This window comes from Lethenteron reissneri, chromosome 26 (genome assembly GCF_015708825.2).
Source record: "Lethenteron reissneri isolate LAM-NWPU_2019-01 chromosome 26, ASM1570882v1, whole genome shotgun sequence".
Lineage (NCBI taxonomy): Eukaryota > Metazoa > Chordata > Hyperoartia > Petromyzontiformes > Petromyzontidae > Lethenteron > Lethenteron reissneri.
The window spans coordinates 22,403,219-22,430,593 of NC_083804.1; the positions used below are offsets into that span (position 1 = coordinate 22,403,219).

At 40.7% G+C, this 27,375-nt stretch overlaps 1 protein-coding gene across 4 annotated transcripts; it reads right to left on the reverse strand.

Moving 5' to 3' along the window:
* Nucleotides 1-1,764: 1,764 nt before the first annotated feature.
* NCAPD3 (non-SMC condensin II complex subunit D3) lies at nucleotides 1,765-26,708 on the reverse strand. 4 transcript variants are annotated; one of them, XM_061560591.1, is made up of 36 exons: nucleotides 26,537-26,708; nucleotides 25,095-25,246; nucleotides 24,099-24,261; nucleotides 23,663-23,841; nucleotides 22,668-22,844; nucleotides 22,196-22,257; nucleotides 22,013-22,100; nucleotides 21,742-21,875; nucleotides 21,489-21,561; nucleotides 21,271-21,396; nucleotides 20,558-20,810; nucleotides 18,460-18,582; nucleotides 18,194-18,259; nucleotides 17,237-17,310; nucleotides 16,821-16,955; nucleotides 16,259-16,494; nucleotides 15,785-15,976; nucleotides 15,564-15,661; nucleotides 15,250-15,365; nucleotides 14,894-15,001; nucleotides 13,195-13,306; nucleotides 12,942-13,073; nucleotides 11,676-11,914; nucleotides 10,917-10,996; nucleotides 9,673-9,807; nucleotides 8,705-8,838; nucleotides 6,948-7,147; nucleotides 6,436-6,546; nucleotides 5,765-5,989; nucleotides 5,412-5,542; nucleotides 3,746-3,867; nucleotides 3,262-3,351; nucleotides 3,043-3,120; nucleotides 2,886-2,955; nucleotides 2,257-2,363; nucleotides 1,765-1,946 (listed from the first exon to the last, which is right to left on the reverse strand). In XM_061560591.1, coding segments are annotated over exons 1-36 (4,584 nt in total). In that variant the 5' UTR covers nucleotides 26,598-26,708; the 3' UTR covers nucleotides 1,765-1,944. The 4 variants fall into 4 exon arrangements, with proteins under 4 accessions (XP_061416575.1, XP_061416573.1, XP_061416572.1 ...); XM_061560589.1 differs by having other exon boundaries at nucleotides 1,765-2,363; nucleotides 22,013-22,097; XM_061560588.1 differs by having other exon boundaries at nucleotides 1,765-2,363; nucleotides 3,746-3,864.
* Nucleotides 26,709-27,375: the final 667 nt, after the last annotated feature.

Below are 27,375 nucleotides of genomic sequence, written 5' to 3' on the forward strand. Positions count from 1 at the left end.
CAGGGTGACTGTTTTAACTGCACGTCAACCCTGACATTTAAAACGTGGACTAAACATCACTTTTTGGATCATTAAGGAAGCAGTTTTTTTTATGAACCACTAGAAATCTAAACACAAAAAGTACTGAAGATATTTTCAACATTCATGGCATGTGTAAAACGGTCCTTTATCCAGAGGCTTGGGAGAGGATACAGTATATGTAAACACCGTAGCAAGTCTTGCAGGACTCTGGTGAATGAACGTGGCCCACAGACGACGGGCTACCTCTGCAGTCTTATTCAAACGACAGCGGCATATTTACCGTAAAAGATGGCAATTCTGTACCTTCGAAAACAAATAAGAAAATCACACTTTAGTAGATCGAGCAAGTTTCCTGAGAAATGGCTTTAGATAAAATCCAAATGTGGTTGTTTTTGCTCAGAACTGTGGTGCGCAAATGTTATTGGATATTCGAAGTCTGTTCAAGCTACAAAGCTATTAAGTTTTCTTGGTCTAGTCCATATTTGGTAATGCCATACTTTATATTGAGCATAGTAACGAGTCAGTTGAGTCAACATCAGGATCCATAACTTTAGTCAGTCCAATTTAGCATTAGAGTTAATCCCAGTGCTTATTTTGCCCACTTTTCACAACATAACATTTAATCTAAAGCACTCTATATACAAAACACAATCGTGAATATTTTTACATTAGCAACGGAATATTACTCAAGTCAAAAGGTGACATGTAAACAGTAATATATGTGGAAGAAAACCAAGACGACTGCCAATTTTGGTTTCCACTCAAATTAACCATGTGCAGTATTCCCAAAAATATATTTTATAAATCAATATATTTAAGTCATGTATTTTTTGCATTAATGCATTTCCATGCATACCAGCAATAGATATACACTGCAGAAAAAGCAGCATGTGTAATACATCTTCTTTCAAATACCAAATGAGATTCTAGGGAATAAATATAAAAAAACATCTAAATGTTCCTATTGATAATCACTGTTGTCACCACAACATGCTTAGGACTATACCAATGTCATTTCACTTTCCTGTGAATCTATCATACAGAGTATATAATATGAAATTTATTTTGCCATTGTAGAAACTGCAAATAATGGCAACTGCTTGTCCAATAAACATGAAAATAAAACCTTTCGTTTCAACCCAGTCCATGAATCAATAACTGAGAACATTGCAAAACTATTAACCATATTAAAACGTTTTTATTAAAAAAGCAATACGAACATGGTGGGACAGTGGAGAGGCAGAGGCCCTGCAGCTGCCAGAAGGGAGAAGTAATGCGTGTGTGTTCTTCCCACTTTCAAGACTTTCAATTTTACCAGGTTTGTCTCCAGGTTTAATTTCTCTCCTCCGGCTGCTCTCATTGACATAATTTATCTGCCTCCCCCCCCCCCCACTCTATATAATGCCTCGACAGAGTTGTTGTTTCTCTGTCTGTATTTGTCTCAATCAAATTTAGCAATCTATGGAAGAACGCAATCAACCAGGTAATGTGTTAACTGTTGTTAGCAGACTCTCTGTTGCATTGCATTACATTTCTCTAAGTTTGCTAGATTTGTTTTCTCATTCATTCATACCTGATGACGGTTGCTTGTGTTGCAATCGAAACGTCGTATTCTATTATTTATTTTATTTTTACGTGACTTTACCTAAAGAACCAATGAGTAATTCCTGCAGTCACGAAAGCTTTGAATCAAGTTTCAATGATGTGAGAATCAACAATAAGGAGAAATGCAACAGCAACAAAAACTGTGCACAGATGCATAGACTTTATTTGTTCCTCATCAGATTTATTTAAAAAGAAAAAAATGTTTATCCGCCGTATAAAGGTCTTAAACCCCCATCTCTGATCGGCTGCGGGTGCATGAACATTACAGTACTCACAAACACGACTCCAATTTCTCCCCAATAAAAAAAACCCCCACATCTCTGAAAGGACAAAAAAAGGACAAATTGAAAACTTAACAAAAAAACGTAAGTGCATTGTATAACTAGGTAAAATAAAACATGGATTTACAAGTATAAAACCCTATGCATATATATCTTCTGTACATGGTAAAACTACATTTAACATTAGCTGGCAATAATAATCTTCAAAATAATGTGTCATACATGTTGTTTCTCTCATAAGCAAACGTAATGTGCACCAAGGCCAGCTCAATACTGAAAATAAAAATACTAGTTCGTAAACACTTTGACCAAGTGCTTCGCATGTGCGGGTCTCATTTGAGTGAATTACATGGGGAGAGGGGAAACTTCTGAGCAGCGCTGTTTCTCCGTGGTTGAAAAGGTTTCTTGTTTTTCCCAGTGGGAGAGCTCAGGTTCCATGGCCTGATCGATGGTGCTCTGAGGGGGTTCGTCAGAGAAGACCAGTTAGCCGTACACAGCTTCCTTCATGACATTTGGCCGAGCAAAATAAAACCACGCTTCGCTCTAAACGTGACAATGTCAATAACGTGCAAACAAATAAACTTAACGGTGGCGTCCATGACAATGACGCTTGCACAGCGGATATGAACAACAGTTGAGTAAAAACCCTCTCGATAAGACTAAAAATAATTAACCAATGCTATATTATGGAAGTTTATTTACACATAATTATGTCAAACAAATTAAATAGTATTTAATACATATTTACTGTACGTACGGCAGTCCACTAACTGCAGTGAACTCATATCTATCTTCAAAACTGTATGATTGATGTTATAATTTGCTGCACATTTGAAGATGCAATATACCATCATTTTGTTTAGGCATTAACTAAAAATCACAGCTTTTATTTTCCATGTTAATTCATAATATGGACACTGTAATATAGACGATTTTATAACTTCACTTTTGCATATGACCATGTGAAAAATAACTCACGGCTTGTCTGGAGACAAGAGGCAAAGAATATCTTTCGGAGGACACGCGGTTGCCTCTTGACTTCCACTTGCTGCAAATAAATTGAACACAAACTGCAGTGCATGTTTTGATACAACGTAATAAGGTTAGAGACACTAAGCAATAGCACAGAACTTACCATTGGGCACAGCGGGAGGAGATGTGATGACGCTCAGATCAACATCCGCATTGGCAAATGTCATGTCACCCATCGTGTCTGCAAAACAATGGGCGTTATATATACACAAGTCTGCACGTGTCGAGATTTTCCTCGCAGTTGAAGGCGAGGTGTCAAGAACAAGTCCATACTGACAAATCACATGTAAGGAAGATAAGAACAGAGGGATAACGTGCTTACGATCTGGGGTACTGAAGGCTCTCCAACTCGCTCCTTGGGTCACTCGAGGCTCGGAAGCTTTCTGCTGTGTATTGTGGTTTAGCTCCAATCCTGAAAAATAAACATACAAACTTAGAATCCTTAAGAGGTTTTTTTTGGGTTAGATCGCATAAATATACACGTGTCGCTAAAACCGCCACCACCTGACACAGCCAATTAGTAAGGTTTGTCACGTAAACAAAACGTGTCAATTCGCTACTAGTTCAGCACACCGGTGTGTTGGAGAGTAAACCCACAACATTTATAATTCAAGTACGACGTTTCGCCAGTCATTACAACCAGCCTCTCATCGGGTGACGCAGCTATGCTTAGAAGTTTTAGATTAATGCAAAGATTTAACAACAAAAACAGAGCCCGAGGCATTTACAGCAGGTGAAGGGGACATGGGTGGTGCGCCTCGTGATAGCGTTTTCCACATGCGTTGAATGTCTCGTGAAGTCCTTGCCAGGTTTGGAGTTCGACGGGGGCGGAGTGACGTTAATACTCTGGTTGTGGGTTTTTCTTTGCGCCGCCACCAGTTTCCTGGCCGAGTTCACGATGGCGACGGTGCTCAACGACTGATGCCTGCTGGACGAATCACAGGGGTGGGGGGGGAAGCTGAATAACCCATCGCTCACAAACAGGAGCGCAAATTATTTATAGTCAACCCAGCAGCAATTAATACATCTCCTTCTTTAGCCCCAACTTATTTGTTACAAGGCAAACACAAGGCACGATAGTAAATCATGTGGGAGCAAGCGGTGCATTGGATTTAGCCAGGGCGTGAGCATGAGTGCCCTACGTAGTGGGGGGGGGGGGGGTTAAAATCCCAGACCAGGTGACGTTGTATTCTTTTTCCTTATCTTACATCTGAAATTATCGAGTTGGTGGAATAAAGGTACTCTTCATGTTTTCGTAATACTGGATACTATAGAGGAATAAATGTTGGTGAGAAGTACCCAGGGGGACTTAAGAGGTTCCTTCAGTCTTTTTCCACACGGGTTAAGTGTGACTGAGCTGGGGTCAGTGGGAACCAGTGTTGTGAAACTTGTTGTAATAGTTTTTGTGTAAGGAGAATGATCACACAGGGGAATTCAATCAACCAAGTGGAAAAGAGACTCGCAGAGCGCACGGCCTGCATGGAGATGAGTGGACCTCACAGCGACCAGCATCATCTAGGAGGGGGGTGGCACAGGTGAAGCATGTGCAAGGGCCAGACACCCAAGGTGCTGTGGCAATTGCCTGGGGAGGCAGTAGGGGTGCTGTGTGGACAACCCCAAAGAGTTCAACCCTAAAGAGTACAACCGAGAGCTGGGAGGGCACTTGCAAAGGACAACACCCAAAGCCCATCAAGTTAATGCCTAAAACTGGTTGGCACTTGTGGGTAAAAACACACGTACGCAACAGCCTGCAATTTAAAACACGCAGCGTTGCCTGCAACATCTGGGGGCTTCCGCACTCAGCACAACACAGCTCCCGACAACTTCAAGCATCGGAAAATTGGGTCTGGATTTGGTCTAAGCAGAGGACTGCCATCTCATGTAGGAGGGGAAGAGGTGGAGCAGGGCTGGGTGTGAGGGTCTGCCCCGTGACCTCCTGCCGGCGGGCATTCGACACTTCACGTGACCTCAACGTGCACATAGCCTGGTACAAGCGCCGTGGTGACGTCACCGTCACTTAGTGCTGAATAGCGGTTGATGTATGTATGGGCACCGGTAGTGTCGTGTTAGCGCACTGCGCTATGAACCCGGTATCCCGAGTTAGATTCCTGCCCATTACCAACAACAGTGACGAATATCTGAACCGGTCCTGGTGCTGGTGGCCACTCACACCTCGTGTGCAGTGCCAGCCTTCATAGGTGCTCGCTAACAGCATTTGCTCCAACAGTCTGTTGCAGTCTATATGGGGGATCTTTGTCTTTTGTGAAATTGGTGGTGGGTTTCCCATTGGTGTAAGGAAGCCATTGGTTCAACATTAAAACGCTTTACACCCCTGAAGTGTGGTTATGCCTGTGGTCTATCACACCGCACCACAGATAAACCTTCGATACAAAGCAGATGCCGTTACATCGTAACACTAATTTCTCGTACACATTTTACATTTTTTACAAGAGTAGTCGCATCGGTACAGACCTGGGTTTGTTGGCAAGAGGTGTGTAGTTGATACCGTTGGGCTCATGCGGCTTGCTTGATTCACCTCCTAACGGGCTTGGATTTGACGTATTGGCAGCACCATCTTTGCTTACGTGCAGTGAATGACAGTCCTACAACAACAGGTTTGATTAATCACCCATTAAAGATGGCATTTGTTGCAATATCTAAGGGAGTTATTTTGAACATTAGGAAACCGGAAAACAAATTTGGCATTATTTCACATTGTACCAAGAAAAATGTATTACTTTTGCACAACGGCCTGCATTCAAAGCGCAACTTTCGTGTGCAAACTATGAAATGAAGGTGCTGTGTGCTTGAAGGAGGACACGTACTCGTGGAGCAGGGGCAGCAGTGGGAGAGTGGACCCTGGGGCTGGCAGGGCTGGCAGGGCCAGCAGGGCCATTGGGAGGCAACGGAAGATCCCCACTCAGTCTCTCCCTTCCCCTCTCCTCTTCCTCCTCCTCATACTTTTTGAGATCGTACTCCACTTCAGCCGCCAGCCGCTTGTCAGCTGCCAGGACATCCTTCACCTCATCACGGTAATCCTTCATCACCTCCTAAAAGAACACCGTGTTATACTTCATAGCGCGGACACGCAGGCAGGCTATACATAAAAAAGCATCTTCTTGCAAATAAATTAAAATCTGTAAATGTAATTGTAATGTTTAGTCATATGCATGCATGACAATTAAACGGTTAAAAGATGACAAAATATGGGTATAACAATGCATTGCTATTAAGCAAACGATACATGCATAAAATCACAAGTGCAAAATTAAATATATTTTTATTTGCATGTTTAAATGTAATGTTAAGTGTCACCCCTGCAGCCACCATTCACAGTGGAGGAGGAGTAAAAAAAAAAACAGATTCTCAAAACTAATTGTGACCCCGATTTGCAGCGATTTATCAAAAGTGTACCCTAAACACTGGGACACAGTTCCATTACGATGAGAGGTACATTGACAACACTGAGATTCAGCTGACGGTGTGGGAAACCGACCCGGAGATACTGCATGAGGTCCTTGAGCACTGGCAATCTCTTCGTCTCCATCTGCTTCTTCAGCATGATCACGATTGGAATGATGTTCTCGACGAAGTTTTTCTTTTGCACCTTGAGAATACACACACAGATGCAACTTTTAAATAAAGGCAAAGGCACTTTCCATAACACTCCCAATCATTTTAAACCTCAGTGTTTTTATTAATAGTGGAGTGGAGCGGTAGTGCAGTCGTTAGGCACACTGCTATCAACCCAGCGGCCCGAGTTCTATTACTCGCCTTGACTAACAGCAATATCGGAATCCATACTAAAAACTCTATCGTTTTTGATACAACAATCTAGCACTTACTCACATTGCGTCACAAAACTGTACAACATATTTTTGGTTCTAACGGAAGATTCACGTCCTTTTATTTTCATTATGCCACAACAGATGTTCCATTAAAAAGTTACACGATGTGGCCACATGTCCCGTTCGACTGAAAAATGTACCATCAAGCAGCGGGTTCTACCTGCGAGATGAGCTTCTTCTGGGCAACCTGCATGACGGCATTGGCCATTGCCATCTCTCCGTCTTCGGGCAGCTCTTCGTCCGCTGGCCGTGCGCGAGACACCACCAGTTTAATCTCCTTGCAGCAGAGCACGGAAAAAATGTCCGATAGGAGGTCGGCTGCCTCCATATCCAGCGCCAGCATGCCATCCACAAAGCTCCCTGAAAGGGCAGGGACGAAGGCACAACACGTACACACATTATTGCCCTCATCAACCAACACAGCTTCGGTGTACAAAAGATGCCTCTGGTCACTCGGGCCGGTGACAAAGCGGAGTAGAACATGAAAACTCGGTGTCTACGAAGATAAATAACACTGCTCATGTCAGACATGCGCATTTGCGAACTCTCTTAAAACTTTCTAGTTTCTTCAGGGCCCCAAGAGTAAAGGGCAATTTTCAACAAGAGCGTAAATACGCATCCATTTTCTCGCTGCTCTCAAGTACCAGTGCCAATGTCAGCCGACTACATCTTTTTTATTTGTTATAAGGCAGGGTAAATAACAAACCTAGTGTGTTTGGTTTATTCTTGTTTGTGTACCACTAGAAATGCAAGTCCATCAATATTCTGTTTATAAGTAAACGGGCAATATGTTCCAGACCTTTCCAATAAAACGATAGACTTTGTACGAAAATGATCTCCAAATTAACAATGCCGCAATGCACGTGATTTACTCGGACATTTCAAATGCAGTGCAATCCACATAACGTGCATGCAAGAATATTTATCTTTGGCAATGTAGAATTTGTTACTGACTACCCCCCTCCACCCCCCTTTTGAGAAATGAGCATGTTACACATGTTAGTGTTGCTTCACTTGCAATTGTGACCTTGACAACTGCAAGTGTCCAAACAAACATGAGCCCAACATCACACTTGCATGAATGGCTGCAGGTGTACTACTTTTAAGTGGCAACACAATACAGTTCACCACTTAATGTCGCCCCCATCCATGTAAATGTTAAATTGCACGATACAATATCCAAACCATCAGCCGAAAATTATACACAATAACAATGAAAATGCAGCCAGCATTAACATTATCACTTTGTATGCCTCATTGCCCAAAGCAGGGATATTCATCCATAATACAGGTTTTTTTGGGTTAGATCGCACAAATATGTCGTTAAACTCACCACCACCACCCAACAGCCAATTAGCAAGGTTTGTCACGTAAACAGAACATGCTAATTCGTTACTGGTACAGCACACCGGTGTGTTGGAGAGAAAAGCCACAGCACGAGTTTAACGACACATTTTTATATTTAAGTGATCAAACTCAAAAAAGCTGTATTATGGATATTGGTCGCTAAACCCTACGTGTTAAACAGGGATATGCATGCTTAAAATCACTTTCTTCAATGCCTAGATATGCCTGCTGTGTGAATATATGCAATACAGAATCAGTCCAACATAGCACATTTACGAAAACCCCATTGCTAAAACAATTATAAATACACAATTACCGTGCCACATAACATACACCAAATCTACTTAAGCTGACAAGGGTGCACTGAATTGATAATTTATGCAATTTCCTTCACTTTGAAAAAAAAACATGCTAAATGGAGTACATTTACCTTATAAAAATGTTACTTTAAACAGTGTGTTATTGTAGCTAGTCAGAAAGATGGGATCAAATCATAAAAATGCACATGGGGAAAAAAAACACGTGACTTTCTTGAAGTAATGAGGATGCCACTCACGACCCCACACACACCGAGAATGTTCTGAGCGAGCTTGGTGCTCAGATTGAAGCGCTGCTCGTCCGTCAAGTGCTCCAGCAATAGGCGATAGATGGTCATCCTCTTGCTCTTGTTGTGCGAGCCTTTCAGTGAGAACAGGTGCTTCTCCCTGTTACGAAAAAAATGTGCGTATGCTTTGACGGCAAATTATCAGAAGTGTATACAAGCTCAACAGAGTAGATGAGCATTTGAATCTGTCTTGCAAATACATTAAATTAAACCACTGTAAAAAATTCACAATTGTGATTATTCATAACACTGTAATGACATGAAATTATTTGAACTTTATTCCACCTCTTAAACAAATAAGCGGTTTAGCTCTGCAATTAATATTTAGAATTTTCTAGCCACATTAGCATCAAAATACAACATCTTTAACTTGATTTGACCAAAACTGGTCAATCGTTATACATCACAACCACACAGCGGTGTCACATTTGACATTTTGAGAAAAATGAATACGATGTGACTCGTGATAACTGAGGTGGACTTAAAACAATTGGCACGTTAAGTTGAGGTGCAGTAATTAAACAATACACAAGATGGTTTTCTAACAGTACAATAGAGTTAAAACAGGGCTATATATTGCACCGTGTACATTACAGCATCACAATAAGAATTAAGAGTTAAAAAGCACCATTACCTTGAAAATCAGTGGCAGCTTCCCACTCAACCTTAACATTAATTTCCCTTTAACACTATCTCAATTTTTTTTACTTCATATCGTCTCAAGGTCAATTGAAAAAATGGGCAATTCACTTGGGCAATTCACTTTTTTACAATATTATCTTCAAATTATATATTTAAAAAATCTATTTCATAGTGCATAAAGCAGTGATTACACAATTAAGGCAAGCCACGGAGGATTTTAAATTACATTAGGCATGTTTATCTTTATCTATAAAGATGAACAAATGTGCATTGCACAGATTAAGGGTGTTACCGTTCTGTCTGGCTGAATTGGTATTTCTCGTGCTTCTCATAGCAGTTGAAGTGGAAGATGCACTCGATAAAATGTTGGAAAATTATTCCAGGATGTTTCTTCAGCAGCAAATTGATCAGACAAAACTCTGCAAAGCTAAACAAAAGAGAGTTGCGTGTGAAGTGCCTTTCAAAACACCTGGCAAAAACGAAAGTCCATCGGGAATCTCTCCGCTGCCAGGCATTCCATTTCACAAACGGTGAATCAGGTAAACCAAAATGCTGGCCTTGTTTATCAACAGTACCAGTGCATTTTACTCTCTTAGCTATAATAAAACACTTTATTTTTTAATAGAACCACATCAACAATTCAACATTAAATAAGTGTATTCAAATCAAGAAAGAAGTGCATTAGCCAACCTAATATTTATGTTAACACACACCTGCTGCATTGAGAATACATTATACATGCGGTTTAGTTTTTGTTCTCTGCATTCAGAATCTAATCAAAGAAATATAAAAATCAATTATGTAAACTCTTTGCTATTTTGCTGGTATGTTGAGTTGATGAATTCCACATTGATTGCAATTACAAATTATAGCGGTTACAACATTATATAGTACTCACCAAGCCACACGCTTTATAGTATCAGACACAGGCGCCCAGGTTTAATCCAAACATATTAAACATTAATGTATTCTGGGGCTGCTCTGCACACAACACAATTACTTTATTTCCCCAAGCAATGACATCCTCATTAGTAAAGCAAGCGGGTTTTCTCGGCCAACACTCTTCCACTGGCTTTCACTATATACCTTGACCGCGAATGGTTCGTACACTATCATTTAACGCTCTGTAGTAAAATGTCATCGAGACATTTGGTGACTTGCTAATATCCAACACTGTTAATTGCCAAGGCAGATCGCTGTAAAAATGTTTAATATTTAAACATTTAGACCTTATGCTTGATTTCACCACTGTACCAAGCTAAAGCTTTACATTAATGAAATTGTATTGAAAATACAATTCAATAATTTGTACAATATACACTAATAAATGTTGGTTAAACCTTCTCAATGAACTGAAAATTTTGTTATAATTTTAGTTTGATTTAAAAAAACATTAGATCACTGTTAGATTTAAAATCAGGTCGTCATCGTATTGATTAGTATTTGGTCAAAAGTTTAAATATTTATTTTTTCACTGGTTGGGTATGCATATTTCCCCCTCGTACAATACATCTTCAATGATGCATTCCATAATACCTCCGGATTCCAGGATCACTATCCACGAGCACGCTGGCAAACCGGTGGAAAAGAAACCCTCTCCACTTCACGTAATCCTCCTGGGCACAAGGACAAAGCAGTGCACGAATGAACAAGAAACTTGACGTGCAAAATCTGAGGTGCATAGTTTCTCGTGTACTATGTGCTGTACAAAGGATCTGGCATTATATGGTACGTGTCTTAGCAACTGCTTGCTTTGTCAGAAATGAACTAGGATGCTTATCAAAAACAGCTTAAAATGAAAAGCACTTCAACAGACAAATTGGACAAAATCAACCCAATGATCCAATTTGCATGGCGATTATTTTTCAAATACATGTTGTTCTCCATAAGGGTTATAATTCCACATGTAAAAACAGAACCCTAAAAGCAAATAAATGTACTTTGTAAGCGATTTTTCTCACGAAAAAACAAGTACAACTCAGACTAACAGCATACCTGAATAATTAAAAGGAGCCTGCGTAGCCCGAGCCAATAATGCACATTAAACTCTAATTTACAATCGGCGACTATATACTGTTCTTTATTTACATAGCACCTATCATCTATCAAATGTTTTTTTTCCTCTTTCACTCATTAATTATTCAAGACAACAGTTAGCAACGGGCTTCGTCAGTGCGTTTACACTGGAAGCAGTTGTTAACGACGGGCGTTTGACGACAAATTGTATAAGACAATAAAAGTTGACAGATAACATTAAATGTGCCTTTAAAGGTTTGGGGAGGGGGGGGTCAGCACCTGCAACAGGTTGGTTAAAAGGATGAGCGTTTGTCGGCGGATGAAAGGCTCCTTGTCCCGTAAACACGCCGAGATCTTGGAGATGTAGCGGTCTACCAGCGTGGTGTAGCGGATGCACAGGTCGCACATGATGATGATTACGTTGTTACGGATGGATATCTCTGATGATATCTCCAGCTCTCGGGCCAGGGCTGGGATACACTTTTTGGCCAAGTCTTCATTCTGCAAACACAATTTCCCTAAATGCGCATACAGCAAAAGTGTATATATAGACATTAATTATCTCAACGATGGTAAGTAGAGGATTTAAATTCAAGCGGAGCCAGAGCAAACATATCTGCTGCCTCTTTCAAGGTCAAAATCTGCAAAAACACATCTAGCAACTGGATTGTAACCTCATCAAACAGTCTAGGATTTGTGTAATTATTGACAAGTTTCACATCTATATGTTGGGGTACACAAACTAATTTTGCATGGCTGTGGAGCATTATTAGTTATAATAAATATAACCATAACTCCCATTCTGCGTACCCACATATAAATATATAATTTAGTCCATCAGCCTATTGGTTTTCGAAGACCAATATTCTGTAAAGTCATGTGACTTTACCGAAAGAACCAAAGAGTAATTCCTGCAGTCACGAAAGCTTAGAATCTAGTAATTGTTAAAGTAATCAGACTGGGTTGACTTGTCAAACAAATGCTGCTGGATTATCATATGTGAATGGCAAAAGGACACCCTTATTAAGCATATATATTTTGGTGGTCTCCTTAATGTTTAACGTAAGGTTTTTAAATAAATATTCACTAGCTATGTGCTACACAATTATAAATTACATAACAATAAGTATGCTGCTCATTATCGCTATTGAGCATACTTTGCCTATTAAATATCCTTCACAACACACATGGATTACATGAACAAAGGAAATCAACAACATAATTTCACAAGAACAGCTTGTTCTAAAAGAAGCTATGATTTTGTTCAGTGAATATAATTTTCCTTCAGGTATGGTACATACAACCTGTGTATCGTAATCCAGGTGACAGAGAAGTTTAAGAAATTCCAGTTTAAATGGAACGGTGTGCGAAAACAAATTGTTAGCAGTCAAACAGGCCGCTGCAACAAGTAATCACCAAATATTGTAGCCTAAACTTCATATATAACCAGCATCAGACAATATACATATCAAGATTAGAATAATATGGTTCATCAAGCACCGCAAAAATGTTGGTCTATTCGAAAGGATCAGAGTTTTCCCTCACCCAGAGTGATGAAGGCATGCGCTCGTATAATGGTAGGCATGCTGGAGCCATGGAAGTGTGCTAGTGGCTGAGATAACAGAATTGGCTGGCTGCTTGGGACGGCCGTTTCCTCGGACTCCCCTGGCGTCTCTCCTGTAACAGCACACAAGGATTCACCGTTGTCACGACCTACGCAGCGGACGCTTTTGCACAACACGTTTAATCACCTCTGGCAAATGTTTTCAAAATAGGATGGTGCGGATTTATTCGGAACCTTGTTCAAGGTTCGGGGAGGCCAGGAGAGACTGCACAAGGAGGAAGATGCGCTTGTTGATGTTGCTTGGGGACAGTTGGGCCACTTCACCGAGTGTGAACACATAGCGGACCTGTGAAGGGCACAACACCATTACCGTCAATCAGTCACAAATCTAAGCCAGCAGCGCTTGTCCTAGGAATTGCCATTTTTATGTCTACTGCACTAGTGCAACCAATTGTTAGGCCAATCAAGTAAACCCAATGCCATATTAAAAAGGTATTGAATGATAAAAGCAAATGATCACTAATGCCCACTCTTCAGCTTCTAACATTTTACACAAGTTTAAACAAAAATAAAAATGTTCCATTAAATGATGAGCATGACAAATCGTCAATTATCAGAACTAATTTCATTATGAATTTAAACTATTTTAATAAGTGTGCGTATTATGTAATCAAAAGGGCCAGAAAATGTAGTTATGAATGAGTTACTTCCATCTATAAACAAAGCCCAATTTTACTGGTTGGTTAACAGCATATTTGGCATCGATCTAGAGGCAAAACTGGAATAAAAGCCATTGTGATTTTTTGTTAAATACATGTACACATCGGTAGACCAGGAGTAAACGTCCACTTTACTACCATCATTGGATTTTCTTTCCTGTCCCGTCATAAATCACATCAGAGAAAGATGTTTTTTTAATAGGTTACATCTGTGGCTCAAACTGCTTTTTTCACAAAATAAATCATAGGGTTGTTGTTGTTTTTCCCACTGACCTCCAGATCGACCTTAAGATCCAATATAGTACAGTAACTTTCAAGTACACCTCAATAACACTGGCAAAGTGTGCTATTTTGCGAGAAAGCACTGTAAAAAAACGTTGATAGCACATCATTTATTTATGTTTATTACCAAAGGGCAAAGACTACAAGGTTAACTTAGTATCACATGAACACAAAAAGTGAGAGCACCCCACAGGACACATGCAAGCATGCTACCACCCCTTTACCAATACAAGGTTGAGTTTTTATTACAAGAATGTAATAAAAACTAAACCAAAACCAAGACAGCAGATAGTATCCAATTCCCATTCGTCAGTGTAAAACGAAAATTAAGGGTCTAATAAATGAGGAAAGTTATATATTTTGGGAAAGCAGTGGTATGTAGTGGTTAGCGCACTGGCCTATGATCTCAGTAACCCGAGTTCAACTCCCAGTTACGGCTATATCATCAGGGGCAACCTGTGATGATCATTGTGAAGAGATAACAGCCCAATTGACGAAGAAGTCTGGGCAGGCCTTCATCCAGTAGTGGATTGACAAAGGGCTGTATATTGTTATTTACTGTTATTACATTATATTTTGATGTCAGTTATATGAATTATCTTTAATTTCATTATCCAATGACAAAAACATTGCTACCCAGACCTTGCATTATGCTTGCATATACATATGAATGTGCATGTACAATTGCAATATTTGAAAGCCTTTGCAATTTGCCTTATGAGTCTTCAGAATCTCTACATGTAGTCCAATTTCTTTCCAACATACACAATAGACCCAAGACAAATGCAGTTATATATGCACCGTGCACTAGTTTCAATGGGATTTGAGAACGCAGTTATATAATCATGTCTTACAGTGGGCAGTAAGTTATGTTTGTACTTGAAACCTGACATTTGGTAAGATGGGATTATCGACTGACTGTCAGTCCTCACCAGCTTGTCTTCGTGCATGCCAACCCTCCCGGTCTCAGTGAGCACTACTCTGGAAATGTAAGCATCACAGGCTTCGATGAGCTGCTTGCACCACTTGCTGACCTGTTTCTACACACGTACAAGGTAAAAGCAACGCTGTCACAACAATCTTGAAACCAAGACAAAAAATTAGCAGCAAATTCTGGAAATGTAATAACTAGATTTGCTCTATTTTCTAGTCCTTTGCCAACTTGAGACACCCTCTAAATGTGCATTGTTGGATGTGCTAAACTGCACTTAAAAATACGAGTACAAGTCCCACCATGATTATCAATATTATAATGGAACAGCTGTTCTATACAAATGCCATTATGTACCATAGCGCTCTCCGGAGATTCCTGTTGAGCTCTACAAAGGTGGTCCAAGGTGGAGACAGAGGCAGTGATCACCTCTAGTGGGCAATCAAATGATCGTAACCTTTCCAGGAGGTTTTCTGCAGCAGAAAAACAATATAAAAAAATACATCACCCATAGGCGGCTCATTTTGTAAGCGTATTTCACACAACTGTCAAAATGAAATTTTTACAATTGCAAATTGTACTACTCATACAAAATTTAGTTTTGGAGGTTAATATTTCATGGAAAAGAACATACACTGCAAACCCGAGTTGTGAAACCAATACCACTTTACCTATGAGCTGATGGCACCCGTCATTAGAAATATTCTTCGCCATGGTACCAATCACTGCCAGAATGTGACACATGGTACTGGGCATTATATTAGAATTCCTGAAAGGCAAATGTGAAGAGCTCAGGCAAAAGGAGTACATTTACATTCATATTAATTCATACAGAAGGGAAGAGACCACCACAGATCGTGTATTCAGAAAGCAATGACAAAAAGGCACACACCTGTGTACTTGGTCCCAGCATGCTAATATTTTAGTGCAGTTAATCTTGGGGCAGTGACCGGCTACCTTTGACAAGAGTAGCCAGGCAGCAGGGGCATGCTCTGACTGCACATGGGAGAGTAGTGCATTAATTAATGATGCACTGAAGGGATTCTTGGCAGCCAGCATATGGCAAGCTTTCCCGAGGTACGAGCTGTGGTGAGATACACGGACATGATGGTCAAACATTAAAATTGTCATAAAATAGTTATATTCAAAATCTGGTCTCAAAAGGGAAAAATAAATCACCACATTCCATCCTACATACTTTATAAGCTACTTTTTTACATGTATTCTATTTACAAGCACCTATTTTATTTACAAGCTACTTTTTAAAGGCTAATGAACACAAAACACACAGGTTCTAGCAGTAATTAATATATTCCTGACATTACTCCGAAAGTACATTTCTTCTCTAGATAAAAATGCAACTCACCACAATTCCTGATGCTCTGGAATGACTAACATGTCAAGAATGTCCCACGCGCGTTTGTGGGAGGGGTCGTGGTTGCTCGAGCCTCCAGTGCCCGTCTGCTTCTCTTTCACGTTCTTAAGAATAACCTCATCGACATACTCCAGCACTTTCTCCTGAACAGACGTCTCCCGGTCTATGACAGCTGGCAGTAGACCCTTGAGCCAGGCGCGAAGTAGCGTTCCATTCTCTGGGTGGCTCTGTTCAAAGCCACAAAGAAATTACGATGGTAAAGTAGTTATTGTGGAACATTAGAATACATGAGCAATATAGCAATTGTAAAAAAAAAATCATCACCTTTATAAACTTTCCTCTATGCACAGCATATTCAAAGTTGAAAGCTTTCCATTAGTGTTGCTAACATATGTCCTCAGTTTTGACTGTCCAACAAAAGCATAATAAGTAAACTTTTAGAATTGGCATAACAAATAAGTTACTTAATAGCACGGCATTCTTGTGATTCATTAATAGGATGGTTGTTTCATGGTTATCCCGTGGGTTTAAATATGATGCCGAGAGCACACACCTTCAGGAGATTAGTTAGTGAAAGCAGTGATTGCTTTCTGACAGAGAGTGCAGGATCATGACATCGCTCCACCAGGCAGGCCAGGTCCACATCCGTCAACGGCAAGATGCCGTGTTGCAACATCCCCTCCAGCACCTAGCAAGTGTGGAAAGATATTTAAAATTCGTTTATTAACCTACCCCTCCTATTGTTGGTGGCATCGCAAACTTAGACAAACAAAACAAGCAACCAATGCATTTCTGTAACAGAATTCCATTTTGAGAAAGTACTCTTTCATAACAAAGATTACAATTCCAGTAATGGATTTACAATATGATACTGCTACTTATTGAATATTAACTTGAAAAGATTATTACAACGGTGGTTATTATTTATCACAAGAACAAGTAATCTGTAATATTCACGTTGTGCAACACCTGTAATGCTGATTTCCTGACACCGGGTTTTTCATCTCCTGTTCGTTCCTTCAGCATGGACAAAACTTCTTGACCTATAGTATAGCACAATACAATATAGTAAGATTTACAAAGCATTATTGAGCAACTACATCAAATACTGTATACAATGACATGCACATTATGAAATCACTGGACATAAGGGCGAGCTATTCATTTTTAAGGTGAAATTGGAGGTAATGGAAAGGGAAATTCAGGGAGAAACATACTTTGGGTGCATAAAGGTAGAAATAAAGACACTAGGATTGATGAAGATGGTCAGTCAGAGGAAAATAAAAGCCTTAAACCAACGGAGAGGAACAATCTGCTGAAAGCCAGGAGGGATCTGAAGACGATAGGGGTGATTGAAAATAACAGGAATTAACTCTCTTTGAAAGAAAGTGAACTGGAAATGTTGACAGGACTTGGTTGCTGCAGGAGGGCAATGGGAGGAGAAAGAAGTGACATGAGGTAGAGGAGGTAGGCAGGAGTTGGTCTAAACAGAGGACATTGGTAATGGCAAACTTAAAATTGAGCCAGTATTGGAATGGGAGCAAGTGGAGGGTTCTGAGATTTGCAGTGATGAAGTTTAATATACAGGTCAAGTCAAAAACAGGTCTTCTGGATAATTTCCAGTTTGTAGGGGGAGAAAATTTGGGATTAAATACAGATCATAAAAAGGGCAGACGCAAACATAAGAATGGAGGTGGTTTGAGTATGGAGGAATAATTTATTAGGTAGTGGCCTTTAACAATAATTGGTGAAATCAAGCCGTGAGAAAATGGACCTCAGGTCTGGAATTATAAAGGAGCAAGGTTATGGGAGATGGGAGTATATGGCAATATAAAGGAACCACATAATGTAATATATTGCTCAAATTGCTATTTGTATAAAAAATTAGAATGCAGTAACAGTAAAAAATATAAAGGTGAGCTTTACCATATGGAAGTGTCTCATTGCCCAGGTCTGTGATTTCAATCGTTTTTAAAGCTCCCATTGTACGTGCTGTTGAGCATGAGAAAAAACATGAAAAAATATGTAACTTAACATTCCAACAATACCTTATCTTAAATGTATTTAAAAATAACTTGTATAAAAACAAGAAACTCTAAAGACTTATTTTGAATGTACAATTGGTCAACAGTCATTATTATTATGTGTATACATGTAGCAATGTGTTTTTTATGCTTAGAGGTAACACTTACTCTTGCTGTTCCTTTGCTCAACACATATAGATGGGTTAGTCAAACTTGCGGTGCCAAGAGAGTTGTTGGTTTCGTTGATGCCCGCAGCACACGTAGTTGTGTGTAAGGTCAGTCGATGGGGTCCTCAAGACATAAAGTCAAATCAACAAGAACCAAACATTTTTCAAATGTATACACAGTCCAAGATGGGTAAATTAAAAAAAATCGATTATTTGAATATCCCTGAGAGAAATTAAATAAGTTTTGGCCAACTGGCCCTTCTTCCGGCAATGCAGGTTTTAAGTCTTAAGGTGCAAGACGTCAGCTTGAGTGTAAATTATGGACTCATTGAGGTGTAATGATTCAGACTTTTGAATGAATTCCAGAAGTCAAAGTTTAGATTGTCTTCCTGAATTGAAATTTTCAGTTTGCAAAAAGAGATCAGGGGATCTAAGCGTTGGTGGCTTAAACATGTTGTTGTGAATTATTTATTGATTTACACTTTTCTCGCAAGGAAAGTCTCACCTAGCCACAATACTCTTTTTAAGATGAGCCGTGCATAGTTTTTTGCAGTACAGGTGATATTGCCATGTGTAATCCCAATTGAGTCATTTGTAGGTAATTTTCGAGATTTGGGATGTTTGGTCAATACCAGTTACATTATGGTTGTTATAGTTATGGTAATAAACCAGAGGAAACTCATGCTGAACGTACAAACTCCACAGAGGATGGCCCCGGTTGGTAATGAAACCAAGAACCTTTTTCCGTGAGGCAGAAGGTACTGAGCTAGCCGACAGCCTAATAGGACTGTGAATAGGCCCTTTGAAAAAAAAAGAACTGTACAATGTTTATCATGCATTCCTGCATGTGTCAATGGGGCCATTATGGATGTCAGCTGTGTCAAAATGAGTCTCCCCTCTGCCTCGGTGGGAGTATTAACAAGACTCCAAAGGGTCATGTCAAACAGGGGCTTTCCATGAATATAATATTCAGATCCTGGGAAAAAAACTTGTATATCAAAGGCAATCTGCATATTTACTTCTGAAATGGAATCTCGTCATGTGCTGTTAACTCATTGCACCTCAGCAAGTCCATTATTTACAATCTGACACTCACCCCACCTCCACCTACGCTCTACAATAATGTATACTGAATATTCTATAAACCTCAATACTTCCTAATTTAGGCAGTTAGTTGGCCGACACAATCACTTTCCTCTCAGTGATAATATTTTATCAACCAATCTATATATTCTGCATTATTTATCAAAAGTAGTAACTTATCTGCAACATGTATGGCATTCAGAAAAGTTTTCATAAACAATCTAATTCTGAAACATTATTATTAAAGGTCACCAATTTATGAAGAGCAGAGACAGACACCCTTTACAGCTGGGGAAAAAAAATATTTCACAAATTGTGGTAAGACCAATGGCGGAGCCAAGATTTTTAGGACGGGGGGGGCAACCCCTCCAGCAATGAAAAATGATAGAGGAGTTGTTAGTAAGGACTTGTCCCTTGCTTTTTATTCGACGCGTGTGCAGCGATGGCGCAGCCATCGATCGAGGGTCGAATTCGAACCGTGTGATCGGCATCGCGCTCGCTGGAGGTGAATGCCTTCAGGGAAGTCGTGTGCTGTATATGCAACTGCGCACAATTCTGCGAGTCACTTATAACGGCTTTGCCGTTACTTATTGCCAATTATGAACTCAGACTATTGTCCTATCATCTCATAGAGTCCCTGGTACGTAATATGCTACAGTGGCAGCAGTGGGGGTTGCAAAATGCCGATTTATTACTAATAAACCCCAATGATCCGATCGAATTTTTGTTCCGATCGAAATTAGGGCATGTGCCACCCCACCCCCCCCCCCACTGGCACTGTCATTAGGTAAGACAATATTGCGACTTTGGAATTTAATTTGGCTATGAATGGACGAGCAAGGTATTTAGTAAATTCTTTTTCATGACAATCCACTAATGAAATATTTTTGTGAATGACATTTCACAACTAAAAGTTATATATTTCATTCAGTATTTCAACAGAAATTAACAATGCCAATCTCAAGCCTTGTACTTTTGACTATCATAGGATGCAGTACACTCTCAACAATGCTCACCTCCCTGCACGATCTCGTGCACACACTCCATAGCGGCGCTGCCATGCTGATTCAGGCTCTTGGCTAGGGCAGACAGGGCCTTGGCACGCACAGTGGACATGCGGTCGCAGCAGCGACACACCACAGTACTATGCACCAGGAACTTGTGTGAAAAAAACCTGAGGCGCCCAGTAGACACGGTACTGTCCGCCTCTCGCTCTGGGTAATCCAGAAGCTCCAAAATGACATCCAGTGCAAACACGCGGTAGCCCACCTGCACAAGGCAAACAGCAGATATGCTATTTTTCACATCTGTTCAGGTATGCCATTTACAAATGCACATACCTGGATTAATTAGTAAGCTCCTAGGGTATTCTTCTCATGTCCTGCCACCACGGTGATATGTTTATCCTGTATAGGGCACTTGATATAGCCCGATCTATAGCCCTAGTAAGGTCAGAGGGTAATAAGCTACTAATGAACAACAGAATTTTGTCGAAGTGTTTGTTTTAATATCCACATTTCCAATTTGCAAAAATACTTGTAATACTCTGGAACATTATTCCTACTTTTAGCTGCTCACACATTCTGAAAATAACCATTATTAGACTGTCAAGTTTTAATAACTCTTCATTTACAACAGTCAAATGTAGCATGATTATTACAATTTGAACATGGTCACGAAATTACATTGCTGACACCGTGAAAGCTAAATGTATCCTTTCAGTTATCACCTTGGCATTCTGCGAGTATTTGTAGAGCCACTCAATGAATTCCGCATAAGCTGAGTTGCTCATGCAGTCCAATAGCTTGCACACCGCTTGTGCTGCATGACCCCGGTAATCTGCTTTGTCTGGGACCTGACAGCAGATAACAGCAGCACCATGTATGATGTGAAAAAGTTACAATAAGCATATTTTCTTTTACAATTAAAATATAAGAGGTACAATACCTTAACACAAATGTGCTGTAGAAGGATCCGGAGGAGTGGAATACACTTTTCACCATCTTCTTTGACCAAATGACTGCAAACACATACATGTACATCGTTGTTCATTTTGAACACACAATTTTGTGAGTTGACCATATAAATGCAAGAAATTTCTGAGAAAGGGTTATTACTCTAAAGACTCAAGTACAATGTAATGATCGCTGATAAGCAATGCATTTTGTAATGAGTGCAATTCTATTATTGGTATCCATACCACACAAACTTTAGTGTTTGGTTTCTCAAGTTGACTGCATACTGTGGAATAAAAGCCAGCACCAGATTTGCACGTGCTTCTCCGCCCACCATGAGGATGTGGTTTAACAGCCGATGAAAAACATTTCGTAGAACCTAAGGAAACACCAAAGTAATTCAAAGACTGGATGGTCAAACAATTTGTGGAAATAACAGATAGTCCACTAAAATACATATTTAGATACTGCAATTCTAACAAGATGTGTCAGTACACATTGGTATCGCAAGTGTACCTCATCTTTGGAGCCATGGGAGGTAGTGCAGAGTACTTTCAGGTTGCAATACGCGAGCTCTGCAAGTGAGTGGGCCTGGCTTGTGCTTCTAAAAAAAGGAGAATTTATTTTTTAACAAAAACTGTATCATTGGATTAAACATAAAATAAATATGTGACCCATAAAATTGAAGATAACACTTACACATTTAGTGGGAAGTCCATTTTCTGAGAGTGGCTGTTTTGTTTGGTTAGCTCCACAAGGACCTGCGGCACAAAACTATTCATCATCACTTCTACACTTGAAAGCTATCAAAAGCCTTGAACGAGAGAATCAATGTCAACAGCACAAACATGGTGTATTGTAACTGTAAAAAAAACAATGTCAAAAATATCCATTTGGCACATTCAACCTTATTGTAATTATCATTAATTTAAGTATGCTTGTGCGACTAATAAAACAAATGTGGATTCAAATAATATATGCACTGCTGCTATACATGCCGTAAATGGTCAGTTTTAATATGCACTACGAAATCGACGCACGTACATTGCACGACAAAAACTCTTTAGGCAAGAAAAAAGCTCCAATCAATCACATTCATATTAAATCCACATGCATACAAACCCCAAGGGGCTGCTCGACGGGTCGGTTACATGGGCGGGCGAGCACGCACCTGGATGCAATGTCTGATGCACTGCGGGTTCTCTTTAAGCGAGAACACGGAGAGCAGGCAATGCAGGGTTTTCAGCAGCAAGCACGCCACATCATGCAGCCGCTCAACATTCTGTCCTGTGAGTGCCACTTCCTCGGCCTCCTCATCATCGTCCTCATTCTCCAACGCATCGTGCACCTATAGCGATCAATCTTTAGTTGGCATGTAATGGTTAACCCTCACCCGCCAGTCATTCATAGAATAATCAAGATTTGGAGTGGTTATTCCATTTAAGAACTGCCTCGTTTGCATTGTTTTTTGCCTCTTTTGTACAGCTTTGTTTGCTCCACTATAACAAATCTAATATCATATCATCTCCTAAATGCTATTCCAAACCACCAGTGGGCTGAAATAAAAACCACTTTTTTTTTTCCAAAACTCAATAAAATAAAGTTCTCTCCGCAAATGGAAAAGGCAAATTCAATTTATAAATGCTGTCAAAGCTGCATGAAATGGTGATAATATATTATAATATGCACTAAATAATGAAAGTCAAAATTTGGATGTGCTTCAATGTTGATTAAAACCTATGAACTGGAAAGTAAATAACCTTGCATTTATTCTTTGCCAATTTAATTTCAATTATTTCAAAATTTTGATAAGTATGTCGGGAAAATATATAATTACAAAACTACCCAAATAAATCCATTCAATACGTTTGTACTAAGCCAATGTATGCACTGATTTCCCCTGATAAAGTAGTTAGGCAAATTTAATAAAACATCCACAAAACTTTTTGTTATATCAAATTCGTTCATTTGTCATTCTTCTGAAATATTCACGATGTCTTCGTTGAAGACAAACTGCAAATAAATTCTGTAAAATGCATTGCCCTTACCCATTTACTGTGCAGCAAAGCATGTTGTAAAAACTAGCATAAAACAAATCAATAAACAATAAACGTAAGCATGTTTCAGTTGACAGGCACAGCGGGTGCCAGGCATGTAAACTCTTACCTCCTCCTCCAAGCGTGGCAGCTTGGCCTTGCGCCCTCTCCCTGTGGCTGCTTGACTGCCCTTGAGTGGTGCACTTTTTAGTTTCCGTTTACCATGTGATGTCTGTGGGAGGACTTTTTGAGCCACAGCCACACATTTGTCAAAAAGCACCGGATGAAAGACCTTGTGTGCTATGCTGCCTGTGAACACAAACCAATACGGGAGATGCTGTCATTTCAAATACAAAGCGTAAAATCTACAGCCTCAAATGTTTTAACGCTGCACTAACAAATATGCTTTAAGAAAACAATTCAGCAGGTAGTACCAATTGTATTTCATCAACAATCAATTGTAGAACTGCCCTTAATAAAGTCTTAATAAAATAAAGTCGTACATTTTACATACGAAAATTCAGTAACATGCCAACCACAATGCTAACAACCCCAGTGGGATTTACCAGGGATCTCCAGCAGGAGAAAGTAAAGACATGCAGCCTTCATAGCGAGTATGCGCTGCTGGAACGAAGAGGTCTGCTTCTGGCCACTGTTTACAAAGTGATGAAGTATGGCGATCAGGTTTTGATGAGAAATACGCTTCTCATAAAGGAAGCTCCAAATACTCTGAAAAAAAGAAAATAACCACAGGTCACATAAGTATACTGTATACTCCAATCAGTAAACATACAAGAGATTATACAACATTTTTACTGATCATTTGTGTCTTTCCTACTAAAAGTATTCCTATCATTGACACAGGCAGGTATACTGCAGCAGGGGGGAAACCGTATAACCAAATGATTACAATCATAATATAATTACAATGTAAAAATATATATACGATTCAAAAATGCTTGTCAAGCCACTGCTGGATGTAGGCCTCCCCATGCCTGCCACAGAGAGTTGTTTGACCACACTTTACAACACTGGTCAGTGTGGTTTGGCGAGGGGGTTAGGACCAGTTCAGAAGCAATCCGACACTGATGTTAGACGTGGCTAGAAATCAAACTAACATTGCCAAGTTCAAAGATTAGCTTGTAAACAACTGCCGCTAGACCACCACAAAGTAATAAAACAAACTCATTCACAGAAACATGGATCCCTTATTTAAATCAACTGCTGGAATCGGGCCTTCTGACACCACATAGGTGGTGAGGGATATTTTACCATGTTGGTCAGTGCAGATTTAAGTTCGCGAGACCAAATGTGAGAGCAGCAGAGAAGTACAATTCCATAATGGATTTAGCTGCACTGCCCACTACCCCCAACCACGTAGCCCCACAACACTCATCATTATACATTGTCACCCATCCAAGCACTATCCGTTTTGCTTCAGTTATCCAATGATATGGGCACCTATTCCGAGTAATCTGGTCGTAAGTTCACAGGAACATCACTATCAATAAATCTGACAATTTAAAACAACTTTGTACTTGGTATTAAGCATTTGTTATTACCTCAGCACCCTCCTGTGCATGTGCCACATTCTCCAAGCGCAGATGCAACTGGTCAAATGCATCAACACCCCTGGCCAAAACCTCCTCTTCCAGCCAGCCCTCCAGTGGCACTGTATCCGTGAAGTCTTGCTCCCATACTTCGTCTGCCCATTCTGGAAGTTGTGCAAGAATAAAAAGAACAAAAATTCATTGCATTGATTTTTACTGTGAATTGCCAAGAGGCACAGCCAACATAAAACTCAAAAGCGATAGAAGACGATAACGCACAGGCTAAGAATGTGGGATAAGGGTAGGTTATGGTCAGTGAGAAAATAGCTAGTTGGATATTCATGATTAGTTATCGGTAGGGCCAGCATTTGGTAGACTTGTGTGCTGCATATACTGTACAAACCGCTTGAGGCATTTTCAGTTATTGGACGCTTTTCGTTTCTGTTTAAAAGATCTTCATGGTTGCATCATCACCCTCAAGTGTGTGAATGACCGCGAGTACCATATAGTATCGTCACTAAACACGTTAACCCAAACTTGGCAGAATTCAAGGCAACTCGAGGAGACAACACAGACGTGTGCAATTGTAGCCCCCAAAACGGTGTGCATTGCATGGACACAGCAATGCCAATACTACCAATACTAAGTAAAGTTGGGAGAGGGGAGTCGGAGCCCAAGAGACATAGCAGAGACATGAGCTACAACGAGAAACATGAAGACAGACAGGAATAGAAATGGATACACAAGACACATGGCGATACACAAAGCGAAATTAAAATAAATATCCTGAGACAGGTAAATGTCAACAACGGTAATGGCAATTACAGCAGCACTGTTAGACGGCATAACGATTGAATTGTGATTGCAATTAATTAGGAATAACACAATTACAATTGTAATTTACATCATCCGCCGTGATGTCGTCGGCACGCACCTCCAATTAGCACGGTTGGCCACGTACGGTGCGAAAGAAGTTCAACGTACATAACCAGGGTGCTTGTGGTAAGGCAATGTGCACAGCGACACGGATATCGACAGACAAAAATGTGACGGCCACAAAAGACAAGACACGCGATACACGTGCAAAGAAACGCACACAGAGACAGCAAGAGAAGCACAAAGACAGACACGAGAGGCAAGTGAGAAAGACCCCCCCCCTACCCACCCCTCCAGGAACATCCTTCGCGAACACCCCAACAATGAACCGAAGTTCAATGAACCCAGCTGGCCAGTTAAACAATTCCCTTCGTGTCGCGAGTCACTCAGAGCGAGGCAATTTAAGGCGCAATTACAAATCCGTTGGCCGGAGGCCTAATTCGGGGGCCTAGTCGAATCCCCATTGACCGCCAATGCATCCTTGCGCTCGCCTAAATAAAACCAGCTCCCGCCAAACCGGAGCGCCGAACGCTTGTGGGCCCGCGGCATCGTCCCTCCCTCCGCCCTGCCCCTCTCACCGCTGCTGACGCTCTCCACCTTCAGCGCCTGGAAGGCGTTGAGGAGGGCGCCGAGTGCCATGCTCTCTCCACCGCTGTAGTTTTGATGTTTTGTTTCTTTCTTCCTTCCCCGTGAGCCGCAGATTCCGAATCCCCCGCCAAGGCCGAGCCGGGGCGCGCAGTGCGCATGCGCGAGTGATGCGACGCGCGCGTGAATTCAAACGTTGGGGAAGGGGTGGGGGGAGGGGTGCAACGCTCGCGCACGCGACGACGACGACGACAACAACAGCACACGCGGGTGGGGGTCTGGGGGGTGTGGCGCGTGCTCGCCCCCCCCCCCTGGCAGCTCATTGGCCCCACGGTCAGCCACTCGCGTTGGGGGCTTCGCTCCTGTTTAAATTCAAACCGTTGGGGTTGATCTTTTGATGGCGTTATTGGAGCCTGAGCCCGATGATGGAAAACACAAATAGTGGTGGTTGGCCCGTTGAGCCGGGGCGGTTTGGAGCCAGTTATTTCTCAACATTTTTTGAGTTATACCCCCACTTGGCTGACCCAACGTGGTTCTGAGAAATGTGTGAATAGTGAACGTCAATATTCTTTGGTTCTTTCGGTAAAATCACGTAGATAGAGAGAAAACATGATAAAAAATAAAGTGAATAAAAATATCACGACGTTTCGATCGCACCACAAGCGGTCGTCATCAGGAAAAGGGGTTATCCTCTAAAGGCAAACTGTTTATAAAGGTTTGGAGATGGGCGTAGCCCAAGCGTATTAGCAGCACCATCAACATGAGCGGGACAGCAATGCCAATGCAGCAGCAATGCCAATGCAGCAACAACGCAATTTCAACCGAGAGGAAG

Bases quoted from the DNA above. Each gene is read 5' to 3' on its own strand.
- NCAPD3 (XM_061560587.1), bottom strand. From the start codon at position 26,597: ATGGCACTCGGCGCCCTCCTCAACGCCTTCCAGGCGCTGAAGGTGGAG. The intron at 25,247-26,536 runs GTGAGAGGGGCA...CACAACTTCCAG, and splicing joins GGTGGAGAGCGTCAGCAGCG to AATGGGCAGACGAAGTATGG. The intron at 15,002-15,249 runs GTACATAATGGC...GTACGTGTGTAG, and splicing joins AATCTCCGGAGAGCGCTATG to AAACAGGTCAGCAAGTGGTG.